This window comes from Saccopteryx leptura, chromosome 1, assembly GCF_036850995.1.
Source record: "Saccopteryx leptura isolate mSacLep1 chromosome 1, mSacLep1_pri_phased_curated, whole genome shotgun sequence".
Taxonomy (NCBI): Eukaryota; Metazoa; Chordata; class Mammalia; order Chiroptera; family Emballonuridae; genus Saccopteryx; species Saccopteryx leptura.
The window spans coordinates 324458325-324477450 of NC_089503.1; the positions used below are offsets into that span (position 1 = coordinate 324458325).

Here is a 19126-nt window from a genome sequence, read left to right on the forward strand (position 1 = left end):
TTATCTTTCAAGTTTTATTACTTAATGTTACTTATATGTGTGTACCAAATATTTATACAAGATAATAATCTAAGATCAAAATAGCTTTATCAAAAGGTTTCTTGCCCTGTGTTATTTAATTAGCATGCCCAAATAATTACCCTGTTGTACCTAAATATTATCTTGAGATAGGAGGCAAAGGCTGAAAAAATAGTATAGAATATAGACAGTTTATGTGCAGCATCAATCTAGACTTAATATTTTTTCTCTTTTGTTTCATTCCTAAAAGTGTTCCAAATGGAGACTTTTCTTTGATGTCAAGGTACAGAGTACACACCTATTGAACACATTTTGGGATATTGGCTCAAAGTATATATATAGAGAGAGAGGCCGTACATTTAGCACATATGTGACTCACATTAACCTCAGATGTGAACCTCATGTGCTCTTCCCAGGTACAGTACAACTGTACTATTTTTTTTTCATTTTAATATATGAGACCTAAGGAACTAAGGACAGCTCAGCCATTGTATAAAATTTCTCTGTTTTGTATTTTTGTCATTACAAAAATTTCTCATAAAGAATAATTAGAAACTATAAAGTTACTGGCATGATTTCTGCTAAAAGAAAACAGCTAGAGATTGTCATTTCTTTTCACCAAGACCATCTCAAGACTCACACAACCCAGGCTTTGTTTTATCTCTGCCTCTAAACGCAGTCACCTTTCAAATAAAAATTTTAGAGGGGTTGCAACTAATTACTATGCAAATATCTTTGGATTATACCCAAACCTACTATAAACAGGTATTTACATTGTTTCATCTCCTAAAACAACTTAAATATTGGTGGGCTTTTTAACACTTTTTTTCTTTGTAAGAGTTATTTCTCATAATATCCTGGTGTATAAGCTGAGTGCTGTTCCTGTGCTGCTCCTTGTACAGTGTCAGAGTGGTGGCAGGACAGAGGTACTCTGGGTGGGATTCTGGTGTTGACATCTTGATCATTCGAAAGAGGCAGGGTAAGCACAAGAGAAATGATCCTGGCAGCTGTGGAGCAGGGTGCCTGGCAAATAGGGCTGCATCAGAATCGTTCTGCAATTGAATAGCCTTAAGTCAAGAAGTGGACCTAGATGTAGGGCTGGCTGGCTAGGAAGGGGAGAATGGAAGACAGAAAGGAAAGCTAGGGCAAATTTGAAGAAGATGGAGAGAAACAATATAACTAAGGAAGAATATATGTGTGCTAATTCATTTCTTAACAAAAGCAATAAGTTATCCATCTATCTTTTTAACTCAGTAAAGTGTCAGCATAAAGCATTAAGAAAACCCCTTCAAATGTATCATTGATGTGAAATCATATTGCAGCATGAGGAAACCCTGAAAGTCATCTCTTTCTTATTTGCCATTATGAAGTAATTGCATCAGATTTGTAGTTATTTCTTATTGTAATTTTAAAGTTCATGGGCATATGCTGTCATGTTACTTGGATTCTCAGTTTGACAGCCACCACTTACCCTAAAACTGTTGTTGGGTTTTTGCATTACTCCCTCAAGTTTCAAGTGGAAGATAGAAACATCGAAATGCCTGAGCTTCAGTTTCGAGCATGCAGCAGAAATGGGGAATACCTTCCCCTCTGTGACCTCTGTTTTAGGAGGAGATGTTCAGATAGCAGCCATTTATGAACAGCAAAGGTCAGCTACATTCCCTTAGTGACCCAAACCCATTCATGTACCATTATCTCCATACGTACACCTAAAAACATTTTTAAAAAATTTTTGTTGACAATACAGTTTTTGCTCATATATCCCAAATTCATTCACCTCTCTCCAGGGCAGTCACCTGAAAAATTCATCTTTGACTTCATTAGTCCTGGATCTCTTGGTCATATCCAATCACCCTCTGGTTCTTCTGCAATCTCATCTCAATATTCTTTCTCTAGGCAGTGGACTACATTATAAAGTTACCCACAGTCAACCCATGCTGTATTCAACAGTGGAGGGAGGGAGAGGAAAGATAAACAAAATAGTTTAAAATACGTAAAATATGTTAGTGCATATATGAGATAGCAAGGAAATGAGTAAAGGCCATAATATTTTTTTCTGCAACTGATCGAGGGTCAAACCAATATTTATAATTTATTTTCTCTTTCATCCATCACTTGTGCACTTCTTTAAGCAGCCCCCGAAGCTAATTAATGTTCTTTATTCAGTGAAGTAACAAAACCCACATTCCTGAAAAATTGGAAATTGGATTTTTACATGTGCTTTATATATAGGTCTTCGCTTTGATTAATTTTTCAAGTGGATATGGTCATGTGAGAAGATTTCTCGGAGTTCTATGCATGTGTTTTCCTCCCCCTATTCTATAGCAACAGCCCGATTTTTGCATCCAGATCGGTCACTTAAATTACACCATGACCATATTTTGCTTGTTCACCGCATAGTATGAGACCATGCGGCTGTTTCAGCTTCCAAGTAAATTGTAGTATCTCTTATTTATGAAGCCTTCAACCTCACAGAGCTAGAATTATAGAGAACGGAAACAAAAAATTTTGAAGTGGTTTATTAGTGTGCTTGCAAAAGTCATCCATACACATTTACTCCTTGGTTCCTGTAACTATGTATTCTATCAGTGAGAAAAAATAATATCATTTAATGATTCTTAACTAGTCCAGAGCATACACCCCATCCTATAAGAAAGCATCCCAGTCTTGCCCAAGTGACTGGCAGTCTGGGCAGTCTAAGCCACTAAGCTGTAAAGCCAGCACTTTCTGGGCATAATAAGACCATCGGGTCCTATAGCATCCGTTGTCTTAATCTTTCTCGATGAAGTGAGTTCTGCGATCAAAACATTAATATACAGGATATCGTGATAACATGTAAGACATTCAGTAATCCTGCCTGTAGCTACTTGCACAACCTGCTGGTCGGGAAAAGAGAATCAAAATCCAGAGTGTCCATTTCAGATATCACTTCAAGTAAATGCCCCCTCTGTGAACAAAAGGGTCAAATATAATTTTCTTACAATCAGATAGGTATCTGGTCCCCGTAAGGTAGTTTACGATGGGCCAGGGTTGTTCACATTGGTGTCATCTTAGGCACTGAGCACTGGCAGCAGCTGGGTCTGCTGAGGAAGTGAGAGTCTGTTTACTGTGCGCAGTCTTCACCTCTGGTACCGTGGCACCACTTAGCGCAGACCCACCGCCCAAAGTACTGGGTCCTGGCAGGGAGGATGCCTGCTGTCCTCGGTGATCATTTTGCTCACTTGACTTGACAGCCTTTTCCTCACGGCTTTTACTTTTTTGGTAAACATCGTCATGAGCTAAAAAGAGTCTTTTATTCTGAGACCAGTCTACATAAAACTTTGGCTTTTTTCATGACTAGTTCTCAAAGAGCAACAAGCTTTTGCTGAACTTCTGACAGGGCAGTACTTGACTTGTAGTCTGTACTCTTTTCCTTAGAGTCATCCTTGAAAGGGCTACAACACCACGTAGAATGCCACTGTCTTATTCAAAGCCATTTGTCATTTGTAATTGTTTTACCCCTCAGTCCACTTGACATCAGAAATACCCAATGGGACCTAGGAAAGTTTAAGTAGGGATAATGTGGCAGAAACAGACACACACACGGAGTTTTCATGAATTACCTTTCATAATAGTCTTCCATCTAGTCCTTTCATTTTTACTAACGATGGCCTGCTGCTAGACACACCTAAATATGTAACTAGACAGATCAGATAACATCCAGTTCATGATCAGCAGCTTCAGCTATAAGGTTATCTGGTATCATGTAGTCAAGCATTCTTTCTCTCCCTTCCTCAAAATATCCATAAAATAATTTTTGAACTTAACCCAATATGTAACTCTTACCAGAATTTGTAAAGTGTTCGCTTAAAATTTGTTGACTGTCTACAACTTAACAAGCATTGTGTTAGCTAACTGCTCTCAATTCTCAAGAAGCTTAAATGAAGATACAAATTTAAAAATATATGTATGATTAAACTAGTATTAAATTATGAAAACTGAATGAAACCAATAAGAAATGCTATCGAGTTAGGGGATGGGAAGCTTCTTTAAATAGAATGGTCAGAGAAGACTTCTGCAAGGAGAGGACACTTTAAGCAGAGAATGAACGCAGCTACACTGTAATATAACCGCTTTCAGGTGAAGGGAAAAGCACATCAGAGGAACTGAGATAACGGTCTTGCTGGATGGAGCAGAGTAGGCTTGGAGGAGAGAGGGGCAAGTTCAGTTTGAGAGAGAGAGAGCCAGCTCATGCAGCTGTTGGCCCACAGTTAAATAGCTTGGGTTTTAGCTCTATGTGCTATAGAAATAGATTCATTGATTCATTTATTACACAGGCATTTATTGAGTTCCTTCTCTGTGTTGGGTTAAGTTCTTGCCCTTAGGAAACTAACATTCTAGTTATATGGTAGATGATAAGGAAATATGTCACATTGTGACAGTTCAGAGAGAAAAAAATAGGCTGGGTCAAGAGAGTAGGGAGTGCTGAGATGATAGTAGAATGCTTTATGTTAATACAAGTAAAGAAGGCCTGTCTGATGAGGACATCTTTGAACAGAGAACGAAGGAAGCGAGGAAGTAAGCCGAGTATCTAAGGGAGGGGTGTCCAGAGCGTGACAAGGGTATAGGCTAGAAAAGTTACATTCTCCTATTTATATTTTAAGGTCACTTTTGCTGTTTAGTTGAAAATGGATGGAAATGGATGTAAGCGTGGAATTAATGGTGGTGACCCAGGGGCCTTCTAGGGTGCTGACAGTAGGAATGAAAAAATTTATTTTGGGCTAGATGCAGTATTACTATCTGATAAAGAGGGAATGAAGATTGAGAAGAAGAAAACAATCAAGAATTGCTACCCCGTTAACTAAACATCTGAATAAATAATGGTGTCATTTATTAAAATGAGAAACACTGAAAAGATAGAACGGAAGGAGGAGACAAATTTGAGAGGTTTTTATTTTAAGTTATATTTCAGATGTGTTAATTTGTATGTCAAAGATTGTCAAGTGGAGATTTCAAGGCAATTAGATGTAGGAAGTCTGTAAAGTACTCAGAGGATGTGAAATGAACATGAACTTGAGAGTGTGATGATAGAAGCAACCTTTATTTTTTTTAATTGAATTATTTGGGGTGACATTGGTTCACAAAGCCATAGGCAAGTTTCAAGTGTACAATTTCCCGAAACATCATCTGCACACTGTATCGTGTACCCGTCACCAAAGCGAAGCCTCTTTTCGACCCAGTTTCCCCCCTTTGCTCAACTCCACCCACTCCCATGCTCTTTCCCTCTGGCTGTCACCACACTGTATATGTGACTATATGTAACACATACATACAGACTACAGTGTGGTGACAGAAGCAGCCTTTAAACTCTGGTGAGCACAGAGACCTGAGACAGAGTGGAGAGCCAGAGGGCAGGCCCGGAGGGACTCTCTCATATTGAGCTTAGGTAGGAAATGCGCTGGCAGAGGGCACAGAGAGGGCGGTGCCAGTGATGAAGGCGCGTTCCGACACACTGCGGAAGAGAGGGTTTCGTGAGGGAGGAGTGCGTGACTGCATCAGATGCTAACGGAGTGGAGGGATGTGCGAGCCGGGAAACACCCACGGGGTTAGCACTCGGATGTTTGGGAAGAGCTTGGCAAGCAGAGCCAGTGACATGTTGTGAACAGAAGCCAGTTTGGAATGACTTGAGGAGGAAATGAGTGGGAGGGGAAGGAAATTAAAGCAAATAGGACATACAACTCTTAAAATCTCTGCTATGTATTTTAATTAATGTTAAAATGTAACACCTAACAAGTACGGTCTGTTGGTTTCCACCAGATACTCTGTAGTCTGGCCCCACACGGAAGGGTGCACTGTGCTAGGATCTAGTAGTCTCTAATCGACACTAACAGATAAAAAAGCAGAAGGAAGCATCATTTTGTTTGAATGGTTTCACTGACTAAAAACTCAGAATACTGCCCTCACTTCATCACTGACACCTTGGATGAGATGCCATCAGGGGTGGAATTCAAGTAATTTAACAACCGATTTTCTGCCCTAATGACCATTTTAAGTATAAAAATACAGTATACCAAAAGGTAGTTTTTTATTTCATGTATTTAAAAGAATAATACAAGAGGTACAGAAAACTAGATTATAAGAGTTTTAAAATAATAATGAAAAAATATTAAATAATACCTGACAATAAAACTTTTATTTAAGATTATTTCCATATTGTTTCCTGAGTGGCATCCTCACTTGCAATTTTCTTTGCATTTATCTGAGTATCATCAGCTGTGTGATTTATTCTTAACCATCTTTTCATTGTAGGAGTAGGACCTTATTCCTTTAGAGGTAGACCAATAATAGTCATTGTGTTTGATATGTTAGAAACAAATGACTGAAGTAAAAAACATGAAGGAATTAAAATGTAGTATTTCATCAATGATATAATGAGTTTTATGAAATGAATAAATAAATATTACAAGCATGGTTCTGTCAATTTTTTTTTACCTATAGATAGAATGAACATTACTGCTGGTGCTTAAAATACAGTGTTGCACAGATCAATGTTAAAAATGAGTAATAAGGCCCTGGCCTGATGGTTCAGTGGTATAGAGTATCAGCCCAACGTGTGAAAGTCCTGGGTTTGAGTCCTGGTCAGGGCACACAGGAGAAGCACTTATCTGCTTCTCCACCCTTCCTTCTCTAGCCTCTTTCTACCACCCTCCTCTCCTGCTTGATTGGAGCAAGTTGGCCCTAGGTGTTGAGGATGGCTCTGTGGCATCCACCTCAGGTGCTAAAATAGCTCAGTTGCTGAGCATGGGAGGAGCAGCCCCAGATGGGCAGAGCATTGCCCCCTAGTGGGTTTGCCAAGTGGATCCGGATCAAAGCACATGTGGGAGTCTGTCTCTCTGCCTCCCCTTCTCTCACTGAGTAAAAAAAAGTAAGAAATATAAATTTGTGATTTCCACATTGGGCAGCTTACCAGGCACCCACCTTAGAGCGAACCCTGATTACAAGTGCCATTTTAACAACCGATTTGCTGAACTCAATAAAAAAATTAAGTATCAGTTCTGCCAAACTGGAGCAAACTGGCTGAATCCCACCACTGGATGCCATACCTGGGGTGAGAAAGCAGAACCATGTCTGGTTATGAGACTTCAGTCTTGTTTACACTCTCCCCCCCCCCCCCAACTCCTCTATGTCTCACCAGTTACCAGCAGGGTTACCTCTCCCTCCAGACTGTTAAAAACATAGTATGTATAGGGTTCGGTGTTACTCACAGTTTCAGACAACCACTGGGGGTCTGGGAACATATCCCCTGCAGATAAGGGGGACTACTGTACACTGAACATTATTAAAGAAGTGTGCTAATTAATTTTTTACACAAAGCTTCAGAGTGAATTTATGGGAAATTGTAGCATAGGTGCACAGGAGCACAAAGTGCATAACAGAACACTTTTATGATAAGTAAGACTGTTATTTTCACATGCTAACAGTGAAGGTATTTTTAGATACCTGAAGAGTTTGTCATTTTAAGCTAAACATAACTCATCCAATCTCTTTTTTTTAGGTGAGGGGAAGGGAGATAGTGAGGCAGACTCCCGCATGTACCCCGATCAGGATCCACCTGGCAACCCCATTGTGGGCCAGTGCTCGAGTACCGAGCTATTTTATCACCTGAGGCTGATGTGCTCCAACAGAGTATCCTCAGCACTCAGGGTCATGCTCAAACCATCGAGCCACTGTCTGCAGGAAGGGAAGAAGGAGAGAAGGGGAGAGGGAGAGGGAATAAGCACTTCTCCTGTGTGTCCTGAACAGGAATCACACCTGGGACATCCATATGCCGGGCTGACTCTATATCCACTGAGCCACTGGCCTCGGCCTCATCCAATCTCATTACAAGTAAAATCTTCAAAGACTTACCAATGAACAGTAGTCTACTTGAAATCATCACAAGTTTCGATTCAGTGAAGTTTCTGTTAATCACATCTTACTATTGTTTTCTTTGATTTATTTTCTTTTTCATTCATCATATATCTATTTACCTTTTTCTATAGGTAAGAAGTTATGACTAGGCTTTGAAGATGGACTTTGTGATTATTGAAAATCAGAAATTAATTAGAGTTTAATGCAGGGTAACCACATTTTAAACCAGAAGGATTTGAGTGTGTGTATTTTTTTTTAATCAAACTAAAATAGATTTGGCTCATGATACAAAAGTCTCACCCCAAGTGCTTCCTATTTTAATCAGGTCTCTGACCTCTTAACGACTGACCAGTAAAGAAACTATAAGGCTAAAAATATGTGTTAAAATAGACATTATTTATAGATTTGCTGTATTTAAACTCATTTGGGCCTTATGGAATATTTGTGCAGTTAAAAGTAGTTACAAGATAGGAAGCCATTCATTTTTATTTTGTCTTCGTTGGTATCATGCATGTCCTTCTAAAGAACAAGGCAAAGCTCTTATTCTGCTTAGCAATAACTGACGTGTTAAGAATGTTTTATAGTTTACTAATGGCTTATATATTCTCATATAATCATGAATTCTGGGAGGGTTGTTTTTGTTATCCCAGTTCTACAGCTACAGAAACTAAAACTTAGAAGAAATAAGTGATTTACCTATTAGTACAAATAAGTAAGTGTAGCTTGAGAACTCAGAACTGGGGTGTCTGACTCAGAGCCTGTTTTCTTCCACTCTGACACATAGTGAATGGAATTATAGACGGCATACTGACTAGAGAAGACGGAAAAGTCAAAGTGGAGTTGTGTGTGATTTGACAGGGATGGAAATACAGTAAAAATAGAGAAAAGTCAGTAGCTAAAATATAAAACACAAGCAGCCAACAAGAGCTGTACCATTCTCAATCCTGAGAGGTGATATTTTAGTTTATAAAGAAAGATAATTTTAGATATTCATCATTTTGAGGCATAAGAGTGGATATGCTCAAATAATAAAGAATAAAAATTTTTGCAAGTCATCTGCATAGAGTTATCCAGCTTGTGACTCTAGTATATAAATCTGACCTGTTTTTATTTTTCTATTTTTTTAACTTAGAAATTTAATTTAATGGGGTGACATTGATCAGTAAGAGTACATAGGTTTCAGGTGAATATTTTCAGGTAAACGTCTCTATACCATTTGAACTATTGATTGTCTTGTGTACCCATCACCCAAAGTCAAATCATTTTCCACCCCCGTGTATTTGTCCCTCTTTACTTCCCTCCCCTCCCCCCTGGTAACCACTTCACTTTTATCTGTGTCCCTGAGTCTGAGTTTTATATCCCACCTAATCTTACCTGTGTTTTGAACAATGAGGCCCAGCCTTAAGCCAAATGAATGGTGTCATTACTTTAAGTAGTTATGTTAGTATCTCTCTCATGTGTGTGCTGATTAGAGTATGGCATTGAGAGCTTGGACTGCAGTCAGGCTTCCTAAGTTCCATAGTGACTGCTACATGACCTTGGTGGTGTGTGTAAGCTCTGAATCTCATCCTTTAATCTATAAAAGAATAATAATAATAACAGTCCCATCCTCATGGGATTCTTGTGAGGATTAAGTGCATTAATACAGTTAATGTAGTTAGTACAGGTGGGACAGAATTAAATGTTCAGTAAATGTTAATTGTAATTACATTGAATAATACCTTATAAATAGGTACTTTTTGCTGAAAACTCTGATAAAAGTCGGTCATATTTTTATAATATTTGGCTTGTGGTCCTTTATAAATTTAATTCATATAATGTAGTATTTTTTACATTGAAAACGATTCTATTTTAGAAAATTAACTCTATAAAGTTCTTTTCATCAACTTTCTCTGCATTTAAAAAACTTTTCAATGTATTAAAAGGCTCCCAAGTATGTTCTGGAATGTGAACTCTAAAAAAAATGGATGTAAGCATAAAATGTATGCACAAAAATAAATATGAAGCACACACACTGGGATTTCCTACCAATACGTAGTGAATTAAATTAGAATAATTAATAAGGAAAAATCTTTAATATCTATAGGCCAGTTTTGGTATTACTGTTATTAAGAATTGAGCCACACTAAAAAACAAACATTGAAAATAGTATTGTATTATTTAGCAGACATAGCAAAGATTGTTAGATTTTATTTATATATTTAATTTACATATATTGTACATTTAATCACATATGAACATATATATTAACAGTATGGTGAATTATTTTGAAGTGTGGTTGTTTTAGGCTTCAAAAGGGGCAGCAAGAGAGTATATTCTGAGGAGGACTGGTAAAGTTTGGAAATATGCTGTCTTTGATTAATTTAGTTTTTTATTTCTTTCCTGTTAGTAGATGATTAGAAAGTTTTAAAGCAGGGGTCCCCAAACTACGGCCCGCGGGCCACATGTGGCCCCCTGAGGCCATTTATCTGGCCCCCACCGCACTTCTGGAAGGGGCACCTCTTTCATAGGTGGTCAGTGGAGGAGCATAGTTCCCATTGAAATACTGGTCAGTTTGTTGATTTAAATTTACTTGTTTGTTATTTTAAATATTGTATTTCTTCCTGTTTTGTTTTTTTACTTTAAAGTAAGATATGTGCAGTGTGCATAGGGATTTGTTCATAGTTTTTTTTATAGTCCGGCCCTCCAACGGTCTGAGGGACGGTGAACTGGCCCCCTGTGTAAAAAGTTTGGCGACCCCTGTTTTAAAGGTTATCTGCTTTTTTTAGTTGGTTGGTTGGCTTTTTTTTATTTTATTTTTTTTGAGCTTTTCCCCTTCGGTCTATGGAGTTCATCATACAGAAGTGTATTTTAAAAAGTTAACACTTAGTAATTATGAGGAAATGTTTAATCTTCATTTAACATCTGTACCAGATGTGATATATTTAATTATTTATTTTAAAAATGAAAGTATTCATAACTTTTATATTCTTCTGTATGGTGCATCTTTTATTGGGCGTTTTAGACAATTGATAAGCATTATTCAGTGGCATATGGTCTGGCTCTGACGTGCTTTGAAAAGAGTACAAAGTTCTGATAATGAGGATTCTGTGAAAATGGGAAAAGCAGCACAACAATGTGCTTTGAGAAAGTATGGGTTTTTAGCATCTTGAAACAATATATCACACTCAAAGGGACAGAATTGGGCTGCACAATCTGTTAGCTCATTCTTGTCCAATCTGGTCTCCTCCTTTCTTTTGGAGCCAACATTGTCATCAGCTCACTGAATTATATTCTGACTGGAATGTATTTCAGGCACAAAGTAATGTATCTACTTAAATGGAATCCTATCTTTCTACAAAAGCTTTTTTGAGTATAATAAATTTAAAATATAAAAAAATTCTATTAAGTTAAAGTAATTGGTTCAACAGTTTACATATGTGCCTCCTCCCCCACCAACCTAAGGAAAGACCACTACGTTAGAGGAGCATAGATCTATTTTTCTTTTATTTATAATATTGAATTTTTTTTTTGGTTCAACTAACATGTAGTCAGGCATATTTCAAATCACTTATTGAAAAGTTACCTATACATTACAACAAATATTAGTTGAACAGAAATAAACTGTGGAATTAAAACTTCCTATATCAAAGTATTTTAATTATCATGAATATTCTTTTTAAAATTCTGTAGCAGAATTTTAAGAATCTTTCCTAAAAAGAATTAAAACTTAACTTCCTAAGGTATCCATTTTCTGTAGTAAACGAGCTTGTCTCCTAACCATCTACAACGGCACCACCATTGCTTGGGGAATTGAGAAGATGGTAATTCAGATTTGATTCTCTCATGGAACCAGGGTTGAGAAATCTACTCTATAGTATTCAAACTCGCTGATATTTTCATTTGTAATGTACTGGGTATGTGCACAAATAAATTAGGTATTACATTAAAGCTGTATAACTTGATATAAAGGATTAAGTATAATCATTTTATAAAGTAGTAAACATAATGCCTGATCCATAAGTACTCAACAAACAATATCTAGTATCATGTTTTAAGCTTTCATTATTCTTAGTTCCTGAAAATTTTGTTTGTATTATGTTTTGATCAACATGAAACTTAATTTATTCAAAATTTTACATTTCAAATTTAAACAGGTTGTCCTAAGTAGTATTTTATGCTTAATGATTGAGTAACGTTACTATAAATTTTGCTTTTTTATGATGTTCAAATAACTCAGAATTCATACACAGTAACCATATAATAAATGAAGTTGTTTTTAGTGATTGTCCTCATGAGGATTTTAGGTCTTTGCCAGTTCAGATAAGCAAATAGTTCTTTTTAATGCATTGATTTATGTGAAAGTGAGGAAGGGCAGGAGAATGAGAAACAGCTAGCCTTCCCTGATGTGAAAGACAAGATATTAATGCCTCACCAAACCTCCTGCCATAGGATTCTTTAGCTTTTCTATGGTAAATGGTACATTACATTTTGGGTATGATTGGCATTACCATGGAACAATAAATTATACAAATTTTAAAAACACAATACACTGTTGTTTAAGTTATGAAACTGAAAAAAAAATCCCTGAAACTAATTCTCAGAGCAAGAATATCAGTGAATTAATTCTTGATAGTATAAATTGAAGATATTTTATATGGTGAACTGTTGAACAAAAAATGGATATTAGGCTGTCACTTGTGAATGGCTGACATATAATTTATGAGACCAGACAAGCACCTTTCTTTATAGCATGCATTTGTAGTCATCTTATTTATCCGCTAATTTTAAAGGTAAAGTGGATTTATGTTAACACATTTCCATAATCTTGCTTAACAGTTTACAAAGTAAATAATGCAGGAATATCAGGTGACCTTACTATGACTCTAACACAGAATGAACTGTTTATATATTGCATTTCCTTCAGGGAAAGTTGATAAATACTATTTCTATATATGTCAAAAATACTGCACCTTGTCTGTGTAGTATTTTTTATACATTAATAATAATTATAAAGGCAAGCCACATTAAAAAAAAAACTAGGAAAAAAATTTTGACCATTGGCAAAAAATGAGTAAAACTGAAAACAGTTGGAATGCTTCACAATATTATCTGCTTGTCTTATGCATTTTTACTAAACTTCAGCCTGGTGTAGTTTCCCTAGATGGAGATTTTGTGATCTATGGTATTTATTGGTCTATGCACAGCCCAGAGTTTTATTATTAAGTATACTTGTGTAAATTGGAGGTGATTAATAGTAGTTGGAAAAGGAAATGAAGTCTGCAAACAATTGTCAGTGTTTAATATTTCTATCTCAGTTCTTAGACATATAATAATTATACATGTACCTATTTCCAAGTTCCTGTTCCACTAGTGTTTACTCTTGGACTTTGGTAGTGAAGCTACAGTATAACTAAAATGTGCTTTATTTAAAAATGCTCATGTAGTTTCAAACTACTTGGTCTCTGCCTTACTTCCCTGGTCGAGTTGTCCAGAAAGAACTGTCCCATGATACACCTTGGGTCCTCCTCTGCTTCAAAGACCAGAACAGGTCTATCATTAAATAGAAAGAGAATGGGCTTTCTACGTAGTTCTTTAGAGGGAATTAATTTTGTAAGAAAATAAGATTTGTAAATGATCCGATGTCATCATTTCTTATGGCTGAGTAGTATTCCATAGTATATATGTACCAAAGCTTTTTGGTCCTTGACAACATTATACGGAGTGAAATAAGTAAATCAGAAAAAAAAAACTAAGATGAATCCATACATGGAAGGGACATAAAAATGAGACTCAGAGACATGAACAAGAATGTGATGGCAACAGGGGCGGGAGGTTGGGGGAGGGGGGAGGGGGTGAAGAAGGAGAGAGGGATTAGGGGAGGGGAGGGGCACAAAGAGAAAACCAGATAGAAGGTGACAGAAGACAATTTGACTTTGGGGGAGGGGTATACAGCACAATCAAATGTCAAAATAATCTAGAGATATTTTCTCTCAACATATGTACCCTGATTTATCAATGTCACTGCATTAAATTTAATAAAAAAAAAAAGAAAAAGAAAAGAAAATAAGATTTGCGGCATGTTTCCATAAAATCTGGGTTGCATTAAGTATTTTCCATGTAGAGTAGGAAATGATAGAATATTTGGAGGGTATTTATAAAATACAAGTTTTAGAAACCATTTAGACATGAAATTTTAGTGATTTAAACTGAAACTAGATGTTAAATCTTTTAAAATTTAAAAACTGGAGTATATAAGAGTGCTGAGTATAATAAGGTTAGCTTTTAAAGTAAATGAGGTATGGAATTATTTAACCAGAATTGCTAGAATATTTGACTAATTATTTTAAAAAATAACTTAGATTTCTACCATTTTTGCTGTTACAAAATATATTACACGTTAATTATTTAACTGCAAAAAGTAAAAGTATAACAAGTTGAATTAGTAGGTGAATATGTATCTGATCACAAGATGAGGCAACAAAACATATGGGATTGATTTAAAATTTTAAGTTTATAAAGTAAAAAAAAGTTAAATGAAGGACCAAAACTGGATGAAAGCATTGTAGCATATGATGGACAAGGAGGTAACACCCTCTGTCCAGAAAGACCTAGCACAGCCAGTAAGAAAAAAGGGCTATCACATCCACCTAAAAAAACAAAAAGATAATTTACAAAGAAAAACAGCTGGTAAATATGATGAGTACTTAATTGTACTATTGATCAAAGAAATGAGAAATAAACAAAAATAACACGTTTGATTTTTAAATTATTAAACTGAGGCTCAACAAGATTATCTGGCTTACCCTTTGTCAAGGCAGTGAGAAAACCTAAACTTGAATAATCCCTGTCAGTGTAGTGAGATTATGACTGGTTATTTGTATTATTTTTTTGTTCATATTTTCAAAAGTTTTAGCTCTGATCCAAAAAGATATGTCTTTTCTATGACAAAGATAATCTGAGTCATTAAAACATTTTAGGCAACACTGCATCCCTTTAATAGTTAAGGGGATATTCCACTTAGCCATAGGTGTTTTTTTTTTCCTTTGATGCGTAAAAATAAGATGGATAACATTTAAACTTTATTTTGAATATTCATTTTCACTAAGATATTCTTTTAAATCAATTTAACTTTAATCATAACCATAGATAAGGAATATATTTTTATGTTCATATAATTTCATAGGCGAAACCAAAATAAATCAAATTCAGCTTTAATATAAACATTTTAAAGCTAATGAGCCTACATCTTATAATTGTTTGCATTTGCAGATGGAGGACATAATAGGAACGCTAAGAGATTCCAACCTGAAGCTTACACTTGCTTTCGGAATAGGGATGCATCATGCTGGACTACATGAAAGGGACCGGAAAACAGTCGAAGAACTCTTTGTAAACTGTAAAGTTCAGGTATTTTTTTTCCCCATGATCAGATATTTAAATGTAATTTAAAAGTTATGTTTTTAGTTAGATATGTTATACCTTTTATTTTTTAGGTTCTTATTGCTACAAGCACATTAGCCTGGGGTGTAAACTTTCCAGCTCATTTAGTAATTATTAAAGGAACAGAGTATTATGATGGTAAAACAAGACGTTATGTGGATTTTCCCATTACAGGTAATTTTTAAAAAAATTATACATACATTAAACTTTTATTGCCTTAATAATTTGAATTTGCATGAGTTAAATTTTAGAGAATTGATCACATTTAAACATACAATGAGCAAATTGTAACTTTGTTTTCCAGTGAAAATATTAAAGTATTGAGCTATTTTATTTACTGTTACTTACCCAGTCATACATTTACCCAATTTGTTAAGAAACATCAAAAGCATAATTAATGGTGTCAAATTCATAAATAAATAAAAGTATTGACTAGTAGCTATTAGTGACCTAATAAATTATAATTAAACATTGTAATGTGTAATTTTAAAATTTGTTTCACTAGAAATGATACTGTCCTGGGGCTTTTGGAACTAAGACACTTGTTGTGTGAACAATCTATTAACATCTTTTAAAAACTCAATAAAACCATTTTCAGTGGGTTCTAAAGAGAGAAATATACTCAATGTGTATTTATACTCAATGACTGCATATAAAAGCTCTATTATTTCTACATCATTACTTACTTCAGACACTCCTGCAGTGTAAAAGAAAGATATGGTTTACAATGGATGGATGAAGAACAAGTTGTACATTGACCCATTTCTCAGGAGAAATAATCAAATGACTCTGCTAAAGACATTCTTCTAAACATGTTACTTTTTCTTTTAAATTTAAACAGCATTTTTAAGCATTTAACTAAAGGAACCTTTCTTCTTTGTTACTTTACAAACAGTAATAAAGAACCTTTTTGAGACTCAATTTTCTATCATACTGAATTGATTATTTAATTAGTAAAAAGTCAATAATAGTCCATTAAGAGTGTGGTCCAGCAAACAACAATGTTGCAGGTTTGTTCTCTGATCAGGATATACTCGGGTAGCAACCAATGAATGCCCGACTGAGTGAAACAACAAATGAATGTTTCACTTCCCCCTCCCTTCTCTCTCCCTTCCTCTCTCTGTCTCTTAAAAAAACAAAAATTAAACCCTGGCAAAAAAAAAAAAAAAAAAAAATTAAACCTGGCCAGATAGTTCATTTGGTTGGAGCATCACCCAGAGCACGGAGATTGCCAGTTTGATTCCCCGGTCAAGGCACATAACAGGAACAGCTCAATATTCCCATCTCTCCCTGCCTCTCTCTCAAAAAAAAAAATAAATATATATATATATATATACACACACACATACATACATACATACATACATACATACATACATACATACACCAAAGAAAGTCAGTGGTAGGCATCAGAGATGGCCTACATGCTCTTAAGATACCCTATGTCCTTTGTTATTTTGTAGTATTGTAGACAAATGCCATAATCAAAAGATACACCTTGGTAAATACCTCTTGTTTTCTTTTTTATAGATGTTCTCCAGATGATGGGACGTGCTGGGAGGCCTCAGTTTGATGACCAAGGCAAAGCTGTAATTCTGGTTCATGACATAAAGAAAGACTTTTACAAAAAATTTCTTTATGAACCTTTCCCAGTAGAATCAAGGTAAATTTTGCTATAAATTATTTTAAATTCATGTTATAGCAAGTTGATATTTTTGTGGATATATTTTATTAGACAGAAATTAGTAAAACTAGTTCAGAAAATTATTTGAAGTGAAATTGAATATAATTATTGCTATAAGGCAACATTGAATTACAATTTTTATTTAATAATAGTTTTTAAAAGAAGTAGTATATGTAGTACAGTGATCAGTCACATTGAATCTGGAGTCAGACACACTGTGTTCATATCTGAGCTCCGAGCTCCACCCTTTGCTTGATATTAAACAAAATATTTTATTCCTCCATGCCTTGGGTCACTTGTCTATAAAATGGAGATGATAACTATACTAGCTATCATATAAAGTACTTGTCACTACATAGTAAGTATTTAATAAGGTATTAATTTGGTATGTGTCTTTGTGGTATACTTATTAGCTGAATATTTTAAATAAAAGGACTTGGAGTGAATAATGTAGGCCAGTGGCCTATTTCAGAATCATTACATTCTTCTCTGTCAACCCAGTAACTACTACCCCTCTTGCCTCTTAGCTAAAAATCTTTTCTCCCTCAGATGTACACATTTTTTATTTCTGATATTTATCATTTGCTACCTTTTATCAGTCTTTTTTAATATACTATATCTCCTTTACAATATTCCAACTGGGCAGAACAAAACATGCTTTTAATGTATACTATAAATAGTTATTGGGTTTTTAATTGTTATTAATACTACTAATGTTCATTCCTTTAAATTTGAAAAATGTGAAACATTAAATATTGTGGGATATAGCTTACACTGTGCTTAGGGAAAATATTTGACCATAAATATGCATTTGAAAAAGAAGTGCATGGGGGGATAAATGGTGATGGCCAAAGACTTGACTTGGAGGGGTGAACACACAGTATGATGTACAGAGATGTGTTGTAGAATTGGGCACCTGAAACCTATATAATTATATTAATCAGTGCCACCCCAATAAAATTCAATTAAATATTATTTTTAGTTTCTATTCTAAGAATTTAGAAAAAAATTAGCAAATTGAACTCAAAGAAAAGAGAAGAGAAGAAAAATAAGAGCAAGAATATTGAATTGAAACCAAACATGATACATTAGAAAAACATAACCAGCCCTGGCCGGTTGGCTCAGTGGTAGAGCGTCGACCTGGCGTGCGGAAGTCCCAGGTTTGATTCCCAGCCAGGGCACACAGAAGCGCCCATCTGCTTCTCCACCCCTCCCCCTCTCCTTCCTTTCTGTCTCTCTCTTCCCCTCCTGCAGCCAAGACTCCATTGGAGCAAAGATGGCCCAGGCGCTGGGGATGGCTCCGTGGCCTCTGCCTCAGGCGCTAGAATGGCTCTGGTGCAACAGAGCAACGCCCCAGATGGGCAGGTAGAACATCGCCCCCCTGGTGAGCGTGCTGGTGGATCCCGGTTGGGCGCATGGGGGAGTCTGTCTGACTGCCTCCCCGTTTCCAGCTTCAGAAAAATACAAAAAAAAAAAGAAAAACATAACCAAAGCCAAAAGTTGGTTCTTTGGAAAGAATAAAATTTATAAACCTTTAAGTCTGATCAAGAAAAAAGGAACAAATTGGTATCAGGAATCAAAAAATACCAGAGGCATAAAAAAAAAAAGTAAGATATGAAAACTTTATGTGAATAATTTTTAAAATTTGACTCAAGTGGTAAAAATTTATTTATTTTTTTATTTCAACTCATGTTTTTGTTCTTGTTTTTTGTATTTTTCTGAAGTTGGAAACGGGGAGGCAGTCAGACAGACTCCCGCATGCACCCGACCGGGATCCACCCGGCATGCCCACCAGGGGACGATGCTCTGCCCGTCTAGGACATTGCTCTGTTGTGACTAGAGCCATTCTAGCACCTGAGGCAGAGGCCATGGAGCCATCCTCAGCGCCCAGGCCAGCTTTGCTCGATGGAGCCTTGGTTGCGGGAGGGGAAGAGATAGACAGAGAGGAAGGAGAGGGGGAGGGGTGGAGAAGCAGACGGGCGCCTCTCCTGTGTGCCCTGGCTGGGAATCGAACCCGGGACTCCTGCACTCCAGGCCAGTGCTCTACCATTGAGCCAACCGGCCAGGGCCTTAAGAATTTCTTTTTAAAATCTTACTGAAACTGACACAAAA

General features: G+C 36.1%; 1 protein-coding gene across 1 annotated transcript in view; it reads left to right on the forward strand.

The window, feature by feature from the left end:
* Window positions 1-19126, forward strand: part of ASCC3 (activating signal cointegrator 1 complex subunit 3) — a 351207-nt gene that overhangs the window by 222225 nt on the left and 109856 nt on the right. The window contains exons 31-33 of the mRNA XM_066358816.1: window positions 15160-15297; window positions 15384-15504; window positions 16861-16993. Coding sequence (XP_066214913.1) covers window positions 15160-15297; window positions 15384-15504; window positions 16861-16993 — 392 coding nt within the window. The remainder of the gene's footprint in view (window positions 1-15159; window positions 15298-15383; window positions 15505-16860; window positions 16994-19126) is intronic.